This window comes from Balaenoptera musculus, chromosome 12 (assembly GCF_009873245.2).
Source record: "Balaenoptera musculus isolate JJ_BM4_2016_0621 chromosome 12, mBalMus1.pri.v3, whole genome shotgun sequence".
Classification (NCBI taxonomy): Eukaryota; Metazoa; Chordata; class Mammalia; order Artiodactyla; family Balaenopteridae; genus Balaenoptera; species Balaenoptera musculus.
In genome coordinates, this window is record NC_045796.1 from 51513232 (window position 1) to 51532448 (window position 19217).

Below are 19217 nucleotides of genomic sequence, written 5' to 3' on the forward strand. Positions count from 1 at the left end.
GGCAGCACCCTGCAGCGAAACATGTGAATACTCACACTGAAGAAACAAAGGCTATAACTGACTTCCCATCAGTGCAGGTCAGGCATTGCCACTAAATGAGTTTGTGCAGTATTTCAGCTTTCAGAGCTTTTGGGGTTTCAGAATTGCAGGAAAAGGATTGCAGACCACCATCTCCATCTTTTGGATTATTACTTTTATGAATCTTCCCTAACATTGATAAATTATGGTTATGGATCCTAAAAGTAAACATGACTATTCAAGCAATATGAAAAAGCCATAGTGGCTCATATTCCCAGGTATCAGACATAATCAAAGTCCAAAGTATGCGAATAAATTCAACATATATCAAGGCAAGGGGAAAGCCAGGAGATAATAAGCCAGGCAAAAAATATAATAGACAGCTATTTATGACACACTTAAATCTATTAGAAATACAGACTTCAAGTCCAATCAGTTCAGATCAGCCTTTTCACCTTCTATGCGACACGCTCTTTAGCAGGACCGCTCTATGAGAAACCACGATTATCAAACCGTTTGTCAGGACAAACAAGACTGATAACACGTTCACCCCAGGAAGAGCTGAATTACAGGGGTGAGTCAGAAATCACAGAGCAGTTTATTTAGCCTTTGGAAAGGAAAGGCCCTCGTAGGCCCTTCTGAATGTTTCTGAGACTTGTTTCTTCTCAGAACAGAAGTTTGCCAGACACCGTGGTGTAAGTCTGCTTTCAACCCTCTCCCAGGAACCCCTGTGCGAGCAGGGGTGTCTGGCTACGGCCTTTCACCTCACACACCTCCTCCAACTCTGCTCTCCACAAAAACCCCATTTTATACACTAACCCAGCTTCTACCCTAGAAACTGAAGCCTGGAGTCATGTGACTACTTTTTAAGATCCACAGATGACAAATAAATACAGTTTGTCTCAGTCCTGGGCAACAACCCATTTAGAAAGCACTTTCATCTAGGTTCACAGTTTGCTAAATATAAAAATTATGATTCAACAGGAAATTGGGTAAGTCAAGCAGAAATTTCAGCATGTTTTTGAAGATTCTGCTGTCTCAGTTGTTATAGTTCTTAACCGCAGCTTCGAGTTCTGGACACAAAAACTTGACACAATGTTTATTGGCTGCTGTTTTTAGCATGTACACGTAAGATGCTTAGCAACAATGCTGATGCGGAAATCAGTCTAAGATTTTCCTGAGTACTACAGAAATTCCCACTGGTCACAAAAGTCATTTGATTGATAAGAAATTAGTTCTGAAGGTAATAAAATATTTTTGAACTGAATATTAGTTTGGTTTCATAAAAGTTCATGTGCACCAAAAAAAAAGTATGAAGAACATAACAAACACCTGTGTACCCACAAATAGTTTGGTCAAACACCAACTGTATTTTCATTCTCCTCCTTATTTCAAAGGAATAAACATTACAGATATTGTTAATGCTCTCTGTGTGCCTACCCCGTCCATTCCCCTCCCCAGGGGTTACCACCACGCTAAATTGAATGATTATTTTTATCATGCTTGACTTTACATGTTTACCACATAGAGCTGTAACCATAAACAACACATGTCATTGTTTTTCCAACTTAATTTTTTCATGTAATGTTATGTTTGTAGTCATTTCATTCAATATTATAAATGTGCTCTGGTTCATTTTTCTAACTGCTATGTTCCATTGTATGAATACATTTTGCAGCATTTCTAGCCTGTGATTTATATTGTTATATACTTTCTCAAACAGTTTAAAGTTGCAAAGGGCTGATTTCATATAGTTAATATAGTTTCATTTAAGGGAGCCATGATTTTGACTCAAGTATTGAACTTAAGAACAATGTGGATGTCAAGTTTTGCAACCTTCCAAGTGCTTTTACAAAATAATTTCTGTGCAGTCGTTAAGATTGTAATCTACAGATGTTTGAGGCACTAGAGCTGGGTAACGGTAAGAGTGCTAAGACTGTTGTGAAAATAATAAAAATTTATCAAAATAAATGCTGACGTGTGACCAAGCTAGACTAAGTTCCTGGAATTTTCAAAGAGTGAGCCAACATCAGACATCTTTAGTGCAAATGATTATCCTACAGACGGAGATTCTGAGGATAAGATGAAGGAGTGCCGGGGACCTCTAAGAACACGGGAGCCTCACCTGTTTTGGTGTCTAGCCTGCTCCGGTCTGAGCTTCGGGAGCATAAGGAGGCCCTTGAACGCCTCTTCCCCTGGTCCCTGGGAGGAAGAGGAATACACACAACACTCAGCACAAAAGCCAAAGCAGTTCTCTTTTTGTAAGTGTCAAGAGTCAAGAGTTGGCTAAATATAATTTCTGAAGAAACCAGAAATGGAGTTTGGTACTCCATATCTCATTTAAATCAACCTCTGATTTTCAACTGAGATTTGTCTTTTAAAGACAAGTCAGATTTGCTTTACAATATGAAATACAGCTACTAGAAAGAACAACAAAATAAATCCAAAGTTTATTTTGCAAATCAAAAAAACTGATTAAGGATCTACACCACAAGAGGTCACTGTTGCAATAAGAAAGAACTCTGGTATGCTTGAATCACAAAAGCCTAGTAGTGGTTAGGGGCTGGGAGAGACCTCTTTCCCTCACACTCTGGTACACACGTGCTGCAGGCAAGAAGACTGTTCCCAAATTGGTCAGATGTGGAAAGGATCACACAGCAGGGTCAGATCTGGAACCCACGTCTCATTTTTCCAATTCACTGCTCTTTCCACCAAATCACTAAGTCTCCTGTCTCCATTTTATAATTTTAAAATTAATTAAATTAATATTCTCTAAAAAAAATTTTTTAAAGAAATATTTGACATGATAAAAAATCGAAGGTAAATTCAAGCAGTCCCCAGATGACAAATATTTTGTGTTTCGAATGAAAATTTGGTGGCTGGCCAACAGCAGGATTATATGCCTGGGTTTGGTTTGGTTTTGAAGCTTATATACAATGTAGAGATGGTCTATGAAGGACATAACTTCTCTTTAGCTAGAGCTGATACTTAAAACACTTACTTTTAAATATCTGTACAAAATTCCAAGGTTAAAAAAAAAAAAACTACTGAGAGAATAATAGTGCAAGTTTTACAACAAAAATTTCATTTTTACCATCAAATATAATATTTGCCACAAAAATCATAAAGAATGCACACTCATGTGGCCAGGGTCACCCATGAACATCTGTGGCTGTCCACTGCTCCTGCTTCCTGTGTAGTGAGATCCGCAGCAAATGTTCAGTGCTGCGTCTTGGCCCTTGGCCTTGACTACTGCCCCAAGAATTCGTTTCTCCAAATATCGTTTTTTCCATAAACATTTCCTTTTTTAAAAAAACACTTGATTTAACACTTCCTTTTATCGTACAATAGAGAAAAGATCGAGTTACTCTCCCCAAAAGGGTCTAATTATTTAATACTCTGAAACAATTGCTTTATTTTTATATACAGTAAAATCATAGATCTGGTAGCAAGATGTTCTGGCCAATCCAAGAAAGAAATGGGGATGGGATCCTTCTGTCAAACACTCTCAGCGTAGAGACGCAAATGGAGATCTCAAAGAAGACAGAAATAAAGAAAATCAACTCTATGAAAAGGTAAAATACCAAAAGTTTGGCAGGGTGTAAGGCCAAGGAAGTTCCCAGACTTCAATTCTAGAAATAACAAGAAAGTTTGAGGACCATAAAGACAAGCCTTTCTTTTCATTATGGTCCTAAACAGCTACTGAAATCAAGCAGGATAGTTTACATCTAATGCAAGTCCCTGATCCATCCTCCCTGAAGGACATGGCCGTGATGAGGCTGCCTCCGTAAGTACCACATTTGTGTGTCCCCATTTGGAGGGGCGGTTAAGAAGGGTCCTTCTTATCAAATACCAAACCTTGACAGCGCTGGGTCCTACTGGTTCTCAAGAAGAGCAAGGGTTGGCATCCACTAATCCTCTGTGTGACCATCACGGTACAGTGGTTGAGTGTGCAGGCTCTGGACCCAAACTACCCTGGGGTCAAATCCTGGGCCAAGTATTGTCAGCCATGTGGCCTTGGTAAGTTACTTAACCTCTTGGCCTTGTTTTCCTTTTCTTAAAATGAGGGCAATGCCTCTACTTAGCACAGTGACTGGTACGTTTGAAGAACTTAATTAAATTGTCAATATTCTTTTCTCTCTTTTGTTCCGAGTCAACAAGCACCTGTCTGAGCAGCCCAGTGCTGGGTGTTACTGTGATAAAGAACGTGTAAGACATTGCCCAGAAGTTTAAAATCTACTTTGAGGAACTAAAGAAGTTTTTTTTTTTTTTTTTAATGGAAAAATTCTCAATGGATTCTCTAATCAAATACTAGAACGTGAAATTCAGCAGGTGACAGGACCAGCAGGGACGTGAGAGAGGAAGTGATCACTGAGGGGGAGAAGTGGACCACAGGGTGGGACTTAAAAGGATAAAAGTCAAACCAAACAAATGACAACACTGCTCTCAGTTGGGGGGAAGTAGCAGAGTGAAGGTAAGAGGCGCATGAGAAGCCTGGTGGGTAGGGTAAGGAGGTAACTTGCACAGGGCCAGCAATTTAGGAATAGGTTTCTGCTGGCAGGTATCGGAACAGCCGTCTGAAACTTCGGGTTGGATCAATGGACCCCAATTAGATGGGCACTAAGGATCTGTCCTAGGTTCTTATACGAGGAAATGGTGAGATTGGAGTTATGTGATGACAAAAGTATTTAGGAGACTTGGAGGGAGGTAACAAGGACTAATTCTTTGAAGGTGATAGTGGGACTGGAGAAGTAGAACAGTTCAAGAGACCCTATAAATGAACAGTTGATAGGATTCGGTGGATGATTTCAGGCAGAAGAAAGATGAAAAGGCAGACCTGGAGGAACAGGACAGCAGGGTTGCCATAACAGAAATGGGGAGGTTAGGGAGCAGCACAGTTTGAAGGGTAAAGCAGGTCTCTGTTTTGCCATGTTGAGCTTCTGATGAAAAACGGAGCATCAGCAAAGGAGATGTGGAAATCGGGAAAGGAGCTCCGTTAAAAGTCAAAGCAGGACACTGGGACTAGAGTTATCAGAAGAGTGGCTCAAAGACCAGAATCTCAGGACACGGCCTTGTCTCAGATAGTCACAGGTAAAGGACAGAAATAGGAAAAGGAGTCCAAATCAAGAAGACAGAGAAAATATGCTCTCATGCCATCCAGCATGTTGAGAAAGTGAGCATGATTGACAGGTCCAGGAAAATGAGGACGGAGGAAGAACTGTCCGGTCTGGCGAGGGTAAGCCTAACAGGGTTTCTGTGGAGCAGTGCAGCTCAGGACCCACAGAAAGCATGAAGCGGGGAGAGAGGCATCCAGAAAAGAAATTCCCTCTCTGCTAAAGACTAGATGCCCTTGTACTCAAAGAAGAACTGTCTCACTGTAACTGCTACCCATTGATCTTGGTTCTACTAATGAAACAAATCTTTATCCTTCTTCCTCTTGACCATCCTTCAAATATTTAAGTATGTCGTGGTCACCACTTAAGTTCACCTCCTATGGCTTAAATCCTATGGTTCCGCCACTTCTTAGCTGTGTGACCTCGGGTTAAGTTTTTAACCTAAGCTTTGGTTTCCTTATCTGCATATGAGGGGGTGGTAAATAACAGTGCCCCTCAACGTAAGGCTGTTGTGAGGATTAAACGACGTGACGTGGAATCGCTTAGCACAGTTCCAGGCACACAGTAAATACTCAGCAAGTGTTTACTATTATCATGGCTGTCATCACTGTTGTCATTAACAAACTCCAGTCCCTTCAACTGTTCCTCATCAAATCTCTTCGTCAGCCTGTTCAGTTACTCAGAGTGAGTGTCAGTTTGTCTGGAACCCAGCACTGAGCTAAAGGTATGGCCTGAGGAGCAAAGAGGAGAGCTTCTAAATGATGCAGCCTAAAACTGCGTGAGCGGTTTTGGTGGTCACATCACAGTGTTGGTCAATTCTCGTCTTTTCTTCCATATGCAGCTAAAGGCAGATTTCACACCATCTATGTTGGACTCTTCTTATTAAATTTCAGTATTATACTTGGCAAAGGGTTTCTGTCTATTAATGTTTCTAGATCTTGATTCAATCATCCAGTATAATTGTCTTCTTCTCAGCTTTCTGTTCCATGCTGTTAAAGGACCATAAATAAATTTTTCTTTGGAATATCTTTTGATGTATCAAGAATAAAACAATTCCAGAAAATATTCTTTAAAGCTCTTTGTGAAATCCTTCTTAAAGCCAGAATAAGACCATTTCATTAGGATATCTTCATCTACAAATAACAGAAACCTAATTCTAACTGACTTAAACAGTAAATGGAAGTTATTGGCTCATGTAACCCAAAAGTCAAGCATTAGGGGTGGGTTTTAGGTGTGGTGTGATCAGGGCACTGGCTCCATCTTTCTGCAATTCTCTTAGCTCTGCCCTTCCTCTGGTTCCATCTGTAATCAGGTTGGAGTCCTGAGGAAAGCAGAGTGGGTATGGCACTCCCAGGTCTCTCTGCTGTAGCCCACATGTTTCAGAGCAAAAACAAGGTCCTCTCTTCCAAATCATTAACAAGAGTCCCACCTTTCACTCTGAACAACCAGAACCAAGCTCTGTAGCCAAGGCAACGTCATACACTGACTGAGTTACTACTGCCCATCCGTGCATCAGTCACATTGGCCACATCTACTTCTGGATCACTTACACTCCAAAGAAAGAAAAGTATATTTCTTTAAAAGTATTCCAGGGGCTTCCCTGGTGGCGCAGTGGTTGAGAATCTGCCTGCCAATGCAGGGGACACGGGTTCGAGCCCTGGTCTGGGAAGATCCCTCATGCCGCGGAGCAACTGGGCCCGTGAGCCACAATTTACTGAGCCTGCCGCGTCTGGAGCCTGTGCTCCGCAACAAGAGAGGCCGCCGATAGTGAGAGGCCTGTGCACCGCGATGAAGAGTGGCCCCCGCTTGCCACACTAGAGAAAGCCCTCGCACAGAAATGAAGACCCCACACAGCCATAAATTAATTAATTAATTAATTAAAAAAAAAAGTATTCCAAAATTCAGATTTTGCTATAATTCAGACAGTTCTTCCAATTATTATGACTGAGGTTCTTTAGTCAGGGGTCAGCAACTTTTTCTTAAAGAGCCAGACAGTATATATTTTACACTTTGTGGGCCCAAGTGGCAAAAAGAGGCTATTAATGTAGGTACTTTCTTGTAACCATTTAAAATGTAATGACTTTTAAATGCAGAAAAAAATTCTTGCTTAAGGCTGTAAAACAAACAAACAAACAAACAAACAGATGGCTGGCCAGATCTTGCTCCAGGGCTATAGTTTGTTGACCCTCCTCTCTGGAGCAATAGCTAAAAAGATATTAAGAAGCAGACTAAATGGTAGGATTTAGAATTTAAAAAATATATAATAAATTTATTTCCATTTGGTAAAAAATTACATGTAAAAAAATGGAAAAGGAAATTTTAAAGGATATATATGATAAAAAGAAATTTAGGAAATTTGAGCTAACATTTTCCTTGACCTAAGAAGATGACACTTCACTTTTAGAATTAGATTCAAGTTGTATAGATTCAAGTCAGGTAGTAAATATCTTAGGCTCTGCAGTCACTCAGTCTCTGTCACAACTACTCAGTTCTGTGGCTATAGTGTGAAAGCAGCCAGGGACAGTAGGTAAATGAATGGGCGTGGCTGTGTTCCAATAAAACTTTATTTACAAAAACAGGTAGTAGGCTGGATTTGGCCCATGGGCCTTAGTTTGCTGGCCCCTGCTTTGCAGTTTCTTTGATTTTTTTACTGCAATTTAAGAATACCACCACCAAAAGGTGGTGGTCCCTTTATCATGTCTTCTTAGCCTGAAACACCAGATACACAGTTTCTAGACATCAGCACTCTGTCTTAATAACACTAAAATAGAATTCGACTTAAATGGTTAAATAGAAACACAGTGAAATTAAAGAACATGATTTTAAAGGAATGGTCCTAAGATCAAAATTTTGATAAAGTCCTCCAAGGTAACCATAGCATTGGGTTGGTGGTCCAACATTTAAAATATACATTTTTAAAGATTATGCATATATTCTTGTACCTTTTTCAATGATCACTAACTGGTTATTACTCAAGTTCTATATGCAGAAACTTGATTAGACACTGCTTTGTAGCTAACCACATTAGCTTAACTTAGTTAGGCTTAAATTCCCTTAGCTTAGAGTAAAAGCCCACAGTTTCACGCTCCCCTTCACCTTCACAGCTCCAGTTTCAAGGCGCCTCACGTGAAGAGCACTGTAACTTTTCACCGTGGCAGCTACGGGTACTTCAGCACAGGGGAGAGTTGCTGGCACTACCCTCTTCCGTGGCGTTACTGTGGAAATGATTCCACACCGGTTTCCACGATCTGCTCTCCATCCCAATGTCCTAGTGGGCTGCTCCAGCTCACACATCGCCATCTCCCACCAGAACTGCTACTGCTCTCCCGTCTCCAATCTTCCTTCACGCGGCTGCCAGCGTCACTCTCCTGAAAACCTCTCAGCGCTCCACGTAGTCTACAGCCTCAGGACCCATGCTTCCGCTACACTGGGCCATCTGCCTTTCTGTGAACCTGCCACCACCAAGTCAAATCCCCCCTCTGCTTATGCTGTTCCTTTAGCAAAGAACACAGAGCCCCACCTCTATTGAAAACCAGCCACAAGGGGCATCCCAAACTCCACAGACCCCAGGAAACTTCCCTGATCTTTTAAGTCAGAGTTAGGTGCTCTCAACCTCTAAACTCCCAAGGCGCTTTCTTTCAATTCTCCTTTCATTCCTCCAGCATTAGAGTCAATCATTGAACAGTGCTTCTAAAACTCTGTGTGAATTCAAATCACTTGGATACCTTATAAAAATGCAGATTCTAATTCAGCAGGTCTGGGGTGGAGCGTGAGATCCTGCATTTCTAACAAGCTCCCAGGTGATACTGATGCTGCTGGTCTAGGAACCACACTTGAGCCTCAGAGCCTGACATGCTGGTAAGGTTCTCATGGACAGGGTCCATGTGTGTATCTCCCAACCCCGCTAGCGCAGGGCTTTGCTTATCAACAAATTCTTATCGAATGGAAGCTGTCAAATAAGGTGGGATTCTACAAAGTCATTTTGATCAATGACTGTCTTTTCCAAATGCAAACAGTTTCTCAGCCACATTTACTTAATTTCTTAAAAGAATAATGACTTCATTATTTTTGAAAAAAATGATATATTTATTATTTTTTAAGGCCAGGCAATATAAGAAGTACAAAGAAGATTTAGAAAACCATCTAAGATCCCACCATCCAGAAATAAATATCGTTAATATGTGGCAAACATCATTCCAGACATATTTTACATATATTCAGATGAAAAGATAAAAGAATGAAAGAACAGAAGGGCGACTTGGCGGGAAGGGCAGATAAAAGATACATATAAATGGGATCACACCATATGTGTCATTGTAATTAAAAAGTATGAAGTATAAATTTTACTTGAATATGACAGAGAAACAGAAATTGAGGTGAAACTGAAGGAATTGTAGAACTTCAGATGAATGGGTCTTCACAAGAGACATTAGTTTCTAAAAGATCTCTCTAAAGTTAAGAAAAGAATGAAAAACATTAGGAGGCTGAAATCACTCTTTTTTAACTATATATTTCAATTTCAGACTGTAGCTACTGACAAATCTATTCCCTACTATGAAGTGAAGCAATTAGTACTCACACTTCCTCCCAAGTACCAGTTTTGGTTCTTTATGCTAATATCACACTGTCAAGGTTTCTGTTCCGTAACCATCGTTTTCAGAGTTGTTTAGCTTTAATTCAGTATGAAAACAAAGTCAGTACTCACCATGAATGCTTTTACCATAGCTTCTCCATTTAAGTTCTGAATTTTGACTCATCATTTTGTTGTCAAAAAGTTTTCTAGAAAGTGCATGAGTACCATAGTCCCCAAATGCATTCGCATTTGAAAATGTCTGTTGCCTTTTTGCTGAAGGAACTTGGCTGGCAATATAATTCTTGGGTTATCCTTCTTGTACTTAGGACTTCATAAGCCTTACTCCACTGTCTTCTGGCACCGAGAGGAGCTCTAACAAAGCCAGAGGCAGCCTGCCTTTTTTTCCTTCTATGTGACTTGCTTGTTCAGCCTGATGGCCATAGGATACCTTCTCGCATTTACCCACCCAATCAACAATTACTAATGGAGTCTGTACTATGTACTGGGTAGTATTCCAGTGCTGAGCACTATTGGAGATGTCTTAGTGTGGATTATTCCATATCAAATTTTGTTGGGACATGATGTGTCCATTTGAGCTTCAGATTCAAATCTTTATTTCAGAAAGTTGTCTTCTATCATGTTGATATTTTTCTTTTCATTATCTCTGCCATTCTCAGTGGGTTGTTGTGAATATTAAATGAGTTAATACATGTAAATCACTTGGAAGAGTGCCTAGCACTTAGTCAAAGTAAGATGGAGGAGGGGGAGGGGGAGGGGGAGGACGAGGACGACTTTCCTCTTCAGGAATACAAGTGTCATTCCTTCCATACCCATCTCAATCTCTCTGATCATTTTTCTATTTTCTTATTCATTTCTTTATGTATGATTTCCTCTAGCTTATCCACCATGTCTGATTGCATTTTCAGCTGCTTTTATTCTCACTTTTAATTTCTAATGTGGCTTTTCTCTCCATGTTTATACATTTTTCTTTCATTTCTTTTTTGAGAAATGTGAGCATATTTTCATTCTTTATGTGGGCTTAAAATCTCTAATTTGAATTCTTATAACCCAACAAAGAGCTCTTTTCCTCTTTTTTTAAAAAGAGGGTAACAACATTATCTATAATTTCTTTGACACTATGGACAATTGTTTTAACTCTCCTTATTCTTGGAGGGTAGTTCCTTTTGCGATCCATTTCCTTCATCTGTCTTTTGTTATGTTCCTTACAAAGCCCATGCTCAAGTTCCATGTTAACTCTTGTGCTAACATTATTTATCTTGAAACAGAGCCATGTATTTGTTGAAGAATGAAAATGGTCCATGGAGGGAGAGAACTGGGGTTCTCAGTAGCTTCAACTTTAGTTTTCCTGAATATCCATCCACCAGGTCTGTTATTTTTCTTGACCTGCAGTGTGTGTTCCCTTGGTTTGTATGTACCAGGTTTCATGACTCACAGAAAAGCCCCTTTACAGGCTAGGTTCCTTGGGTTCTAATCTATCAAACTCCTTCCCCCGTAAACACACACACCAACTGGCTGGATCACAGGAAACAAGGAGAGCGTGTCACCCTCAGCTCCATTCCCCCCGTGTCACTTCACACTCTGGATCTTTTTCTTTTTTTTTTTTTTTTTGGCCGTGCCGCACAGCTTATGGGATCTTAGTTCCCTGACCAGGGATTGAACCTGGGCCCTCAGCAATGAAAACACGGAGCCCTAACCACTGGACCACCAGGGAATTCCCCACACTCTGGATCTTGAAGGGGGCCTCTACTGTGGCTTCCCCACTTCTCCTGTGGCCTGCCCACATCCTTAGATCTCATTTCTTTAATTAAAGACTACTGGATACACCTTTCTTAACTAAGAGACTCGCTTTTAGTGAGATTTGTTTCTTGCTCAAGTCTGAGGAGGTGTCTGCTCTCAAATTACCCCCTTGTCCTCATCTATATTTCATAAAGTCTAGCAGGTTAACTAGATTCTTTTGGTTGCAATATTCCAAGTGACATAAACCTAATCTTAAGTACCATAAGCTGTTCCTGTCAAAATAAATCAATAAAGGAAAGAAGAAAGAAAGATAAAAAAGGAAAGAAAAGAAAAAGGAAGGAAAGAAGGAAGGAAGGAAGGAAGAAGAGTGCAAGAGAGAGAGAAAGAAAAAGGAACATATTGGCTCATGAAACAGAGCAGTCTGCAGTGTGGATGTGGCGGCCTCAGGCACAGCTGGATCTAGGGGTTTATATGTCATCCTTCAACTCAGTCACTGTCTCCATTCCTCGGCTCTGTTTGTTTATATATCACTTCCCAGACAGACTCACCCTCCACAAGGCAATGAAATAGCCACTGTTGGCTATAAAGACAACATCATCTTTATAGCTGTGAACCTGGAGAAAGAGCACTTTCCCCAAAAGCTTTGGCAAAAGTCCCAGGGAAGGATTCAATTGGTCTGGCTTGGATCATGTACCCACCTCTGAACCAACTGCTATCATTCCACAGCCTATAGTGAGTGCTGGGAGGAGATGGAAGTGAAGGAGCACAGTTTTTTCTACTTTATAGATTAGAAAACTGACCCCCTGAAAGTATTCAGAGACTTGTCAAAGAACATACAGCTGAATCAAGTGGCTGAGAGAGAACCAATCCTAAATCCACAGACTCTGGCCCCCCAACAAAGAGTTCTTGACTCTCCACAACTGACTGCTGTTGGGCTTTCCTCCTAAAAATCACATTTCCAAACCACGAGAGTTTGAACAATATTTATACAGAAAGCCTTAAAAGGTTTTAAAAAGCAGATGTATAAAGGGGTTCATCAGGTAGAACCAGTGGATGGATGATGGATGGAGATATACACACATACATATTCTAATGGAAGCTATTTTCAAAACATATGGCAACATAAAGTAAGAGAAGACGGGGTGTTGCTAAGAGCAGGCCTGCCAAACCTTGACTGAATCCTCAAACGGACACATGGGCTGTCGTAATTGGCACGCTGTTTGAAGACGACAGTTCAATAAGGGCTAGAGGTTGCGTTCTCTTCTGGAAAGTTAGAGAGTGCTCCCTCCCCGCCCCCCGCCCACCTTGCTGGCAATGACGCCTTGCTTAGCAAGTCCTTTTTCCATCATGACCAGCATAAAGTTAAACTCCAGTCCATCCCAGGTCTGAGCTTATTCTAAATTAAAGGTTTCCCTAAAATCAACGTGGTTTCACTGAATTAAAACTACTCCTTTCTCTCCCTGGCCCAAGAAGCCCTGACATGAAGGTGGAGGCTCCCACCTCCAGGGTCCTTGCTGGACTGGCAGCAAGGACCCTGCGCTGGTCCTACCCAGCAAGGAACATGACCTCACTTCCTCTGTCCCCTTTACAGAAGCGGCTCACACTCCTTCTCAGCCCTCCACCCGCTGTCAGCTCCTGCTGCCCCCTTTTCCAGTTACGCAACCCCTTCCCTCCCTTCTCCTACCAGCCCAGTTCACTGACAAGAGTCTTCATTTTCCACTTGCTGGTGTAAACATGAAAACATGTGAATTGAGGGTAGGGCTTTAGCATCGAGACTGGGAATACTCCACTGCAGAGCAAAGATCATTTCTTGGAATTATTCACTTAAATGTTTACCAGAAACAACTATCAAGTGTTCCAGATTGATTCACAAATGTAATTAGTGAAAGAACTGCGAACAGTTTCCATTTTCTGGTTTGTTTTAATCCTACTGTATAAAAATATTTTGTGGGGGAATCACCTCAACAAAACTCCCATCCAACGATTCAAGGACGTAAAGATTCCGAAAGCCAAAATGTTACTGGAAGTTAAACTTGCCAGGGTGTATGGCAAACCCAAAACAGACACAATCACTATACGATGCAAAAGCCATCCTAACAAGGCAAAAAGAAAACAATTAGTGCTGCCGCCTGTGCCTCATAACTTTGGACAGTCAGGAAGAAGTGCCTCCAGTCCCTAATTGATTTCTCCTTTGCTGTTCGTGGGATAAAATATGTAACTGAAAATGCCTTTGCTGTCCCAGACTGAGGAAGACATAATGAACCCTGGCTTGCCAGATTATTCTGCAACATCTGAAGGCTTGGAAAAAAAAAAAAAAAAAAAGAAAACAGCTCTTGTCTGGTTTTTCCTAGTCAACTTTAATTACTGTAAGGATGGGTGCAGCAAGATAAATGTTTCCTTTTCAGTTCAGTGCTGAAAGAAACACAAGTTTTCCTGCTGCCTTTTATGTTTAAGCTCTGAGGTCCGCAGCCTATTCTTATTCACTAACTGGAAAAGATTTGTCGCAATGGCTAGTTAGATGTTTTGTGCTCAACTCCCAAAGTCCCAATTTGAAGTCCTCTTCCACTTAAGGAGACATTTCATTTTTACTTTAATTTAAAAAATGTTCTGAATGCAAAGTGACATTACAAGGACTACTAGGTTGCCTAATATAAATTCTGTGTGTGCGAAGCTCTTCAGGCTGTGTCAGCAGACAAGGTCAGTTCAGCTAAACTAACCAGCTGCCAAGCAGCCAGTAGGGGTGGGAGGAGTTTTAAGCACACGACATGTGGACAAGCCAAAGTCAGACCCAAATCTAAGTGAGGGCAACAAGCATTTGGTCTTAAAATGGCCCATGGAATTTAATCTTGTTGAGCAAATTCGAACTGGGCAGTTGCCCACAATGACCCAATGGAAAGTCGTAGAAAAATATCTCTAACTGAGTGCCCCTGTCCAGTGCAAGACCTTCTGCCTATCTTAGCATCACTACTGGCTGGGACTGGAAAACAGAGCCTGCTCTATTCCCCACCTTGGTTCCCCAGTTAGTCAAGGCTTCTTTAGGAAAATACCAGTGTAAGAATTCACACAGTCCATACAGCGAACATTCTCTACAACATCTTAATATGGTAGGAAAATTGCTCCTCAATTTTCTAGGGGAAGTCTAGAAAGCCCTATACAGGAACACAGTATGAATTTAGGGGTTCCTAGATGGGATGGGGGTGAAAGGATCACAGACTGGGGTGAAAAAAGCCTTATCTAGGAACATGGTATGAAATAGAGTAATCCTCAATCATTCATTTTATGAGGGATTAGTAGTGAGATATCATAGATAGGAGAAATCCATAGGACTCTCCTGTTTTAACTATTAGTTTCCAAAATAAATATTCTAATCCAAGTTTCTACTGGAGAATAAAATAAATCAAGTGTCCACTCTTTGGTGGAGTCAACAACAGCGAACTAACCTAAAGGGAGGTAATGAGACATTCCAGCCCGGGCAAGAATCCCAAGTAACACAAACAGAATCATCAGTCATCACTCAAGGGCTCGCTGGAACAGCCCAAATAAAGCAGAGACGTTATTCTGACAGTCCTATCAAAGCAGCATTTTGGCAGGTATGAATGTTTTCCTGAGGATTAAAGAGGGAGATGTAAAATCAACCCCATTCAGCTGTGAGAAGAAATCTCTCCTACTCATGCATCATTAACTTAAATTTTGTTTATATAAAAGGGGAAAATGCAAATCAATCATCTACATAAGACAGAGAGCAAACTGGTAAATGACATAGTTGTCCTGACCGGAAAGTTAAATGAAAGGAATACTGACCCTCCACTTCTGAGATGAGATGGCAAGGATGCTGTCCCTTTGAAAATTTCTTGCTCCTTGATTTCACCGAAGTCTCCGTCATACGTTAGCTGAAGTGGGTGACTCAAGTGGCCAATGGCATTTGATTCTGTTAAATAAATCCCATGTACTTTCACCATAGAGTCCCCCATCGTAACTGTTTCTTTGGGTTCAACTCTCTTCTTTGCTGTAATAACCAAGGAAACGTTTTGTCAAAGCATTTCTTATTTTAGGAATCACTATCGTTCAGTATTTTTTTCAATCCAAGAATTTATACAATTTTAAAACTACACATGACTTACAGTAATCAAGTCTGGAATTGTATTGATAAAACCTCCCTGAACATATGCAAGACCTCACCACTATTTTAAGTTTGACATCATCAATACAGCAGGTAAAAATGAATAGACTCTTAGCTCTATTAGCTTTGAGTCTACCTGTAGGTAAATACTCGAATTGAGGTTTATGAACTACCGAAGTCCACATAAACACTTCTGTGTCCCGTAACAATTCTTCTTCCTGAATTTGATCGTGTTAGTAATTTTTCATTCAGAAATATTTACTGAGTGCCTTCCTGATGTCAGGCACTGTCCTAAGCACTTGGGATGCATTAGTGACAGAGCAAAGATCCCTGCCCTCATAGGGCTTACATCCTAACAGTACACCTGTTTACACAATAGACAATAAGTAACAGACCATAATAAATGAAGTACATAAGATAATAAGTGCTATGGAAAAAAGCAAAAGTAGAAAAGTGGAGAAGGGTAAAAGGGGATTGGGAATTGGGGCAGGTAGCAATTTTGAACAGGTGGGCATGGCAGGCAAACCCTTACTGGAGGTAAGGCGTCAAGCCATCAGATGATGAGGGACAGTATTTCCAGCACAGGGGACAGCTGGTGCGGAGGCCCAAAGGCAGGAGTGTGCCTGGCATGCTCAAGTGGAGTGTGTGACGGGAGGGGGAGGAGAAAGGTGATCAGAGGCGCAGGGGCCGGCTCTTGGAGGCCCAGCAGACGACTCCCAGGCGGGGACACAGGAGGGCACTGAAACACTTAGAAGGCTTTCTAAAAAGGAATAAGATAAAGTTGCAAAAAAGAAGTCCAGTCTCTGAACTGAAACACCTACTGTGTTTACGGCTACAGATCCTTAGACTTAAAATACAACACTGTTTCTTCATCAGCAAATTGACGTTAGGAATAGCTTACCCACGATGCTGCTACTATACTCTAGTCTGTGATAAAATATGTTTTTCAAAGGGGCAAGAGGGATGAGCTTCATATAGAGAAATAGTTTCGCAAGCTTTTCCAAAATGACTCAAGGTTTCCTTTTCTGCACTTGAACCATCAAACCAATAAAAACCAACAATAACAAAACCACCTCATCTGCTCCTCTGACTAAGCTCCGTGCTCTCCAAACACTGAATTTTACAACAGAAAGGAAACTTAGAGATTGGCTAGCCTAACCTTCATTTTTCAGATGAGAAAATTGAGAACCCAAAAGGTAAGGTGACCAGTCTAAGGTCACAGAGCAGGTTCGGGGAGAGCGGGGACTGTATGGTGGGGAGAGCACGGGCTTGGCATTCCATCAGACTTGGGGTCAAGTACAGGCTGTGTAATGCAGGCAGCTCACTCAGCTTCTCTCCCCTTCCTCAAGTGGTCCCAAGTGATACGGCCTGGTAAAGTGACTTCCATGGTGCTAGCACACTCAAAACCTACAAGTTATGATCATTATTATTAATGGAACCCACGAATCCTGACTTCTAGTCCAGGGCTCTCTCCACAGCACCGGACAACCTTAAATATCTTTAGGACTGAATTACAAAGCACATACTTCATTTTAGATTACAAAGCATTGTTAGCCTGTCCCTATATTTCAGTATTCGTTTCTTTCACTCCACAAATATTTATGAAGCATCCACTGCCGTGTGCCAGATGCCGTTCCAGGGGCTGGTGGTCCAGTGGTGAACTGAGAAGTCCCAGCCGCCATGGAGCTTCTGTTCTAGAGGGAAAAATGCAACCCTACTTGTGGACGGAGGAGCGGCAGCCCCTCTGTCTTCACAATCTACTGGAGCGAGCTGTCAGTTATTACTACAGCGAAGAGTGGCCCCGGGGCTCACTCTTACTCCTGCTGGATGTCCACCATTCAACTGAACATGAGTAACGATGCTCTGGGTCTCTCTGGAAAATATGAGCAGCATGTTGTACTAATTTTGTAACAGATCATGGTACACTTCAAAAGGATTCTACAACCAGTCGCCTTACCGTGTAGGAACTGTCCTGTTTCACAGATAGTTTCTTTGGCACTTACTATAGACTATGCCCCGTTTCAAGCTCTCGGGCTTCAAATAGAGAAAACCCCTTTTCCTACTGAAGTTGTTCAGTCCAGTAGGGGAAACAGAGAGGCAGATGCGTCCAGACAGAGACGCAGTACAGTGTGGTCTGCGCCAGGTAAGGACGAGTAAGAGAGCAGGGGAGTCCTGAGGGGTTGGAGTTGGTCAGGGAAAGATTCATAGAGAAGGCGGAGCCTGAAAAGAATTCCAAAGGGTTAACAGGAGGCCAAAAAAAAGTTCTGAGTAAAGGGAACAAAAGTCTGGCATGAGAGTCAGCTTCAAGTGTGTCCAAGCTGTACAGTCAAGCAGGGCCCCATGCTTAGAAGGGCCTTGCACTTGGTTTAACGCTGTGCTGTTGCCATCTTGAAATTCTAAACAATTTTTGAACAAAGAGCTCCACATTCTCACTATGCACTGGGTCCAGCGAATTATATAGCAGAGACTGCATGAGGCATGAAACAGCAGGATGGGTGTGGGGAACTGCAAGGGTTCCATATTGCTGGTGCGCAGACCAGGGGCAGGGGGTGTAGGCAGACAAAGGAGAGGGGCGAGAAGGGCCTGGAATGTTAGGCTGGGGCAGAACTATGCACGCTGGACAGTGAAGACTTCATCCCCTGGACCAGGAGTCAGCAAACTGCAGCCCCACCAAATCTGGCCTGCCGCCTGTTTCTGTATAGCCTGCAAGCTAAGAATGGCTTTTATATTTTTAAATGGTTGAGCAAAAAAAAAAAGAAATCAAAAGAACAATATTTTGTAACATGTGAAAATTATATGAAATTCAAATTTTAGTGGCCACAAATCAGTCTATGGTTGATTTCCTGCTGCAATGGCAGAGTTGAGTAGGTTGAACAGAGACTCTATGGCCCACTAGGTCTAAAATATTCACTCTCTGGCCCTTTACAGAAGAAGTTTGCCAACTTCTGCGCTAGGTCGGGGTTTCCCAAACTGTGTTCCCCAAAAGACAGATTCCACAGTCAAGCAGGTTTGTAAAATGCTGGGCTGAATTAAAATGAAACAGGTGACTTTACTAGATGGCCTTCCCCACCCTTTAATATGCTCACGTGCACTGCGGCTCTCCAGGAGGGAGAGGAACTAGGCACAGATTGAGCACAGGGCCCTTTCTCCAAGGAAGAGCTATTAATATTTTTGCCAAAAGTGTTCCCTGGAACTGTTTGGCAAGCACTCCTTTAAGGCACGGGGGGCCCTCTGAAAGGTTTTCAGCAAGAAGATGATGCAATCTAATTTTTATTTGCTTCCTGACCTCTTGTCCCTTATGGCACACGAAGAGAAAACCATCATCTTTCATGGCCCACTGGGATGAAGGGACAAGGCCGCTGCTCACAGCCACGTCTGCGTGGGCGCTTGGTGCCCACGCTCTGCTGGCTGCTCCAAGGGCCAGGGTCCTTGTGTTGACCCACCTGCAGCCCCCCAGCGAGCGGGGGGTGGAGCAGGACAGGAGCACTGGATGACCAGGGACAAGGCAAGAGGTGATAAAAGCAGTGCGGCAGTGGTGGGATGGAGAATACAGACCCGGGGATATTTAGGAAGCCCACGTAGGAAGCCTGTCCGTGCTGGCTAAGATGACAGAGATCGTGCGAAGGTGGAGCCC

General features: G+C 42.0%; 1 protein-coding gene across 4 annotated transcripts in view; it reads right to left on the minus strand.

Moving 5' to 3' along the window:
* ARMC2 (armadillo repeat containing 2) overlaps window positions 1-19217 on the minus strand; it is a 249466-nt gene that overhangs the window by 67484 nt on the left and 162765 nt on the right. For all 4 annotated transcript variants that reach the window (XM_036872252.1, XM_036872251.1, XM_036872253.1 and 1 more), the window contains 2 exons: window positions 15265-15469; window positions 2144-2220 (listed from right to left, as the gene is read on the minus strand). In XM_036872252.1, the coding sequence (XP_036728147.1) occupies window positions 2144-2220; window positions 15265-15469 (282 nt within the window). The remainder of the gene's footprint in view (window positions 1-2143; window positions 2221-15264; window positions 15470-19217) is intronic.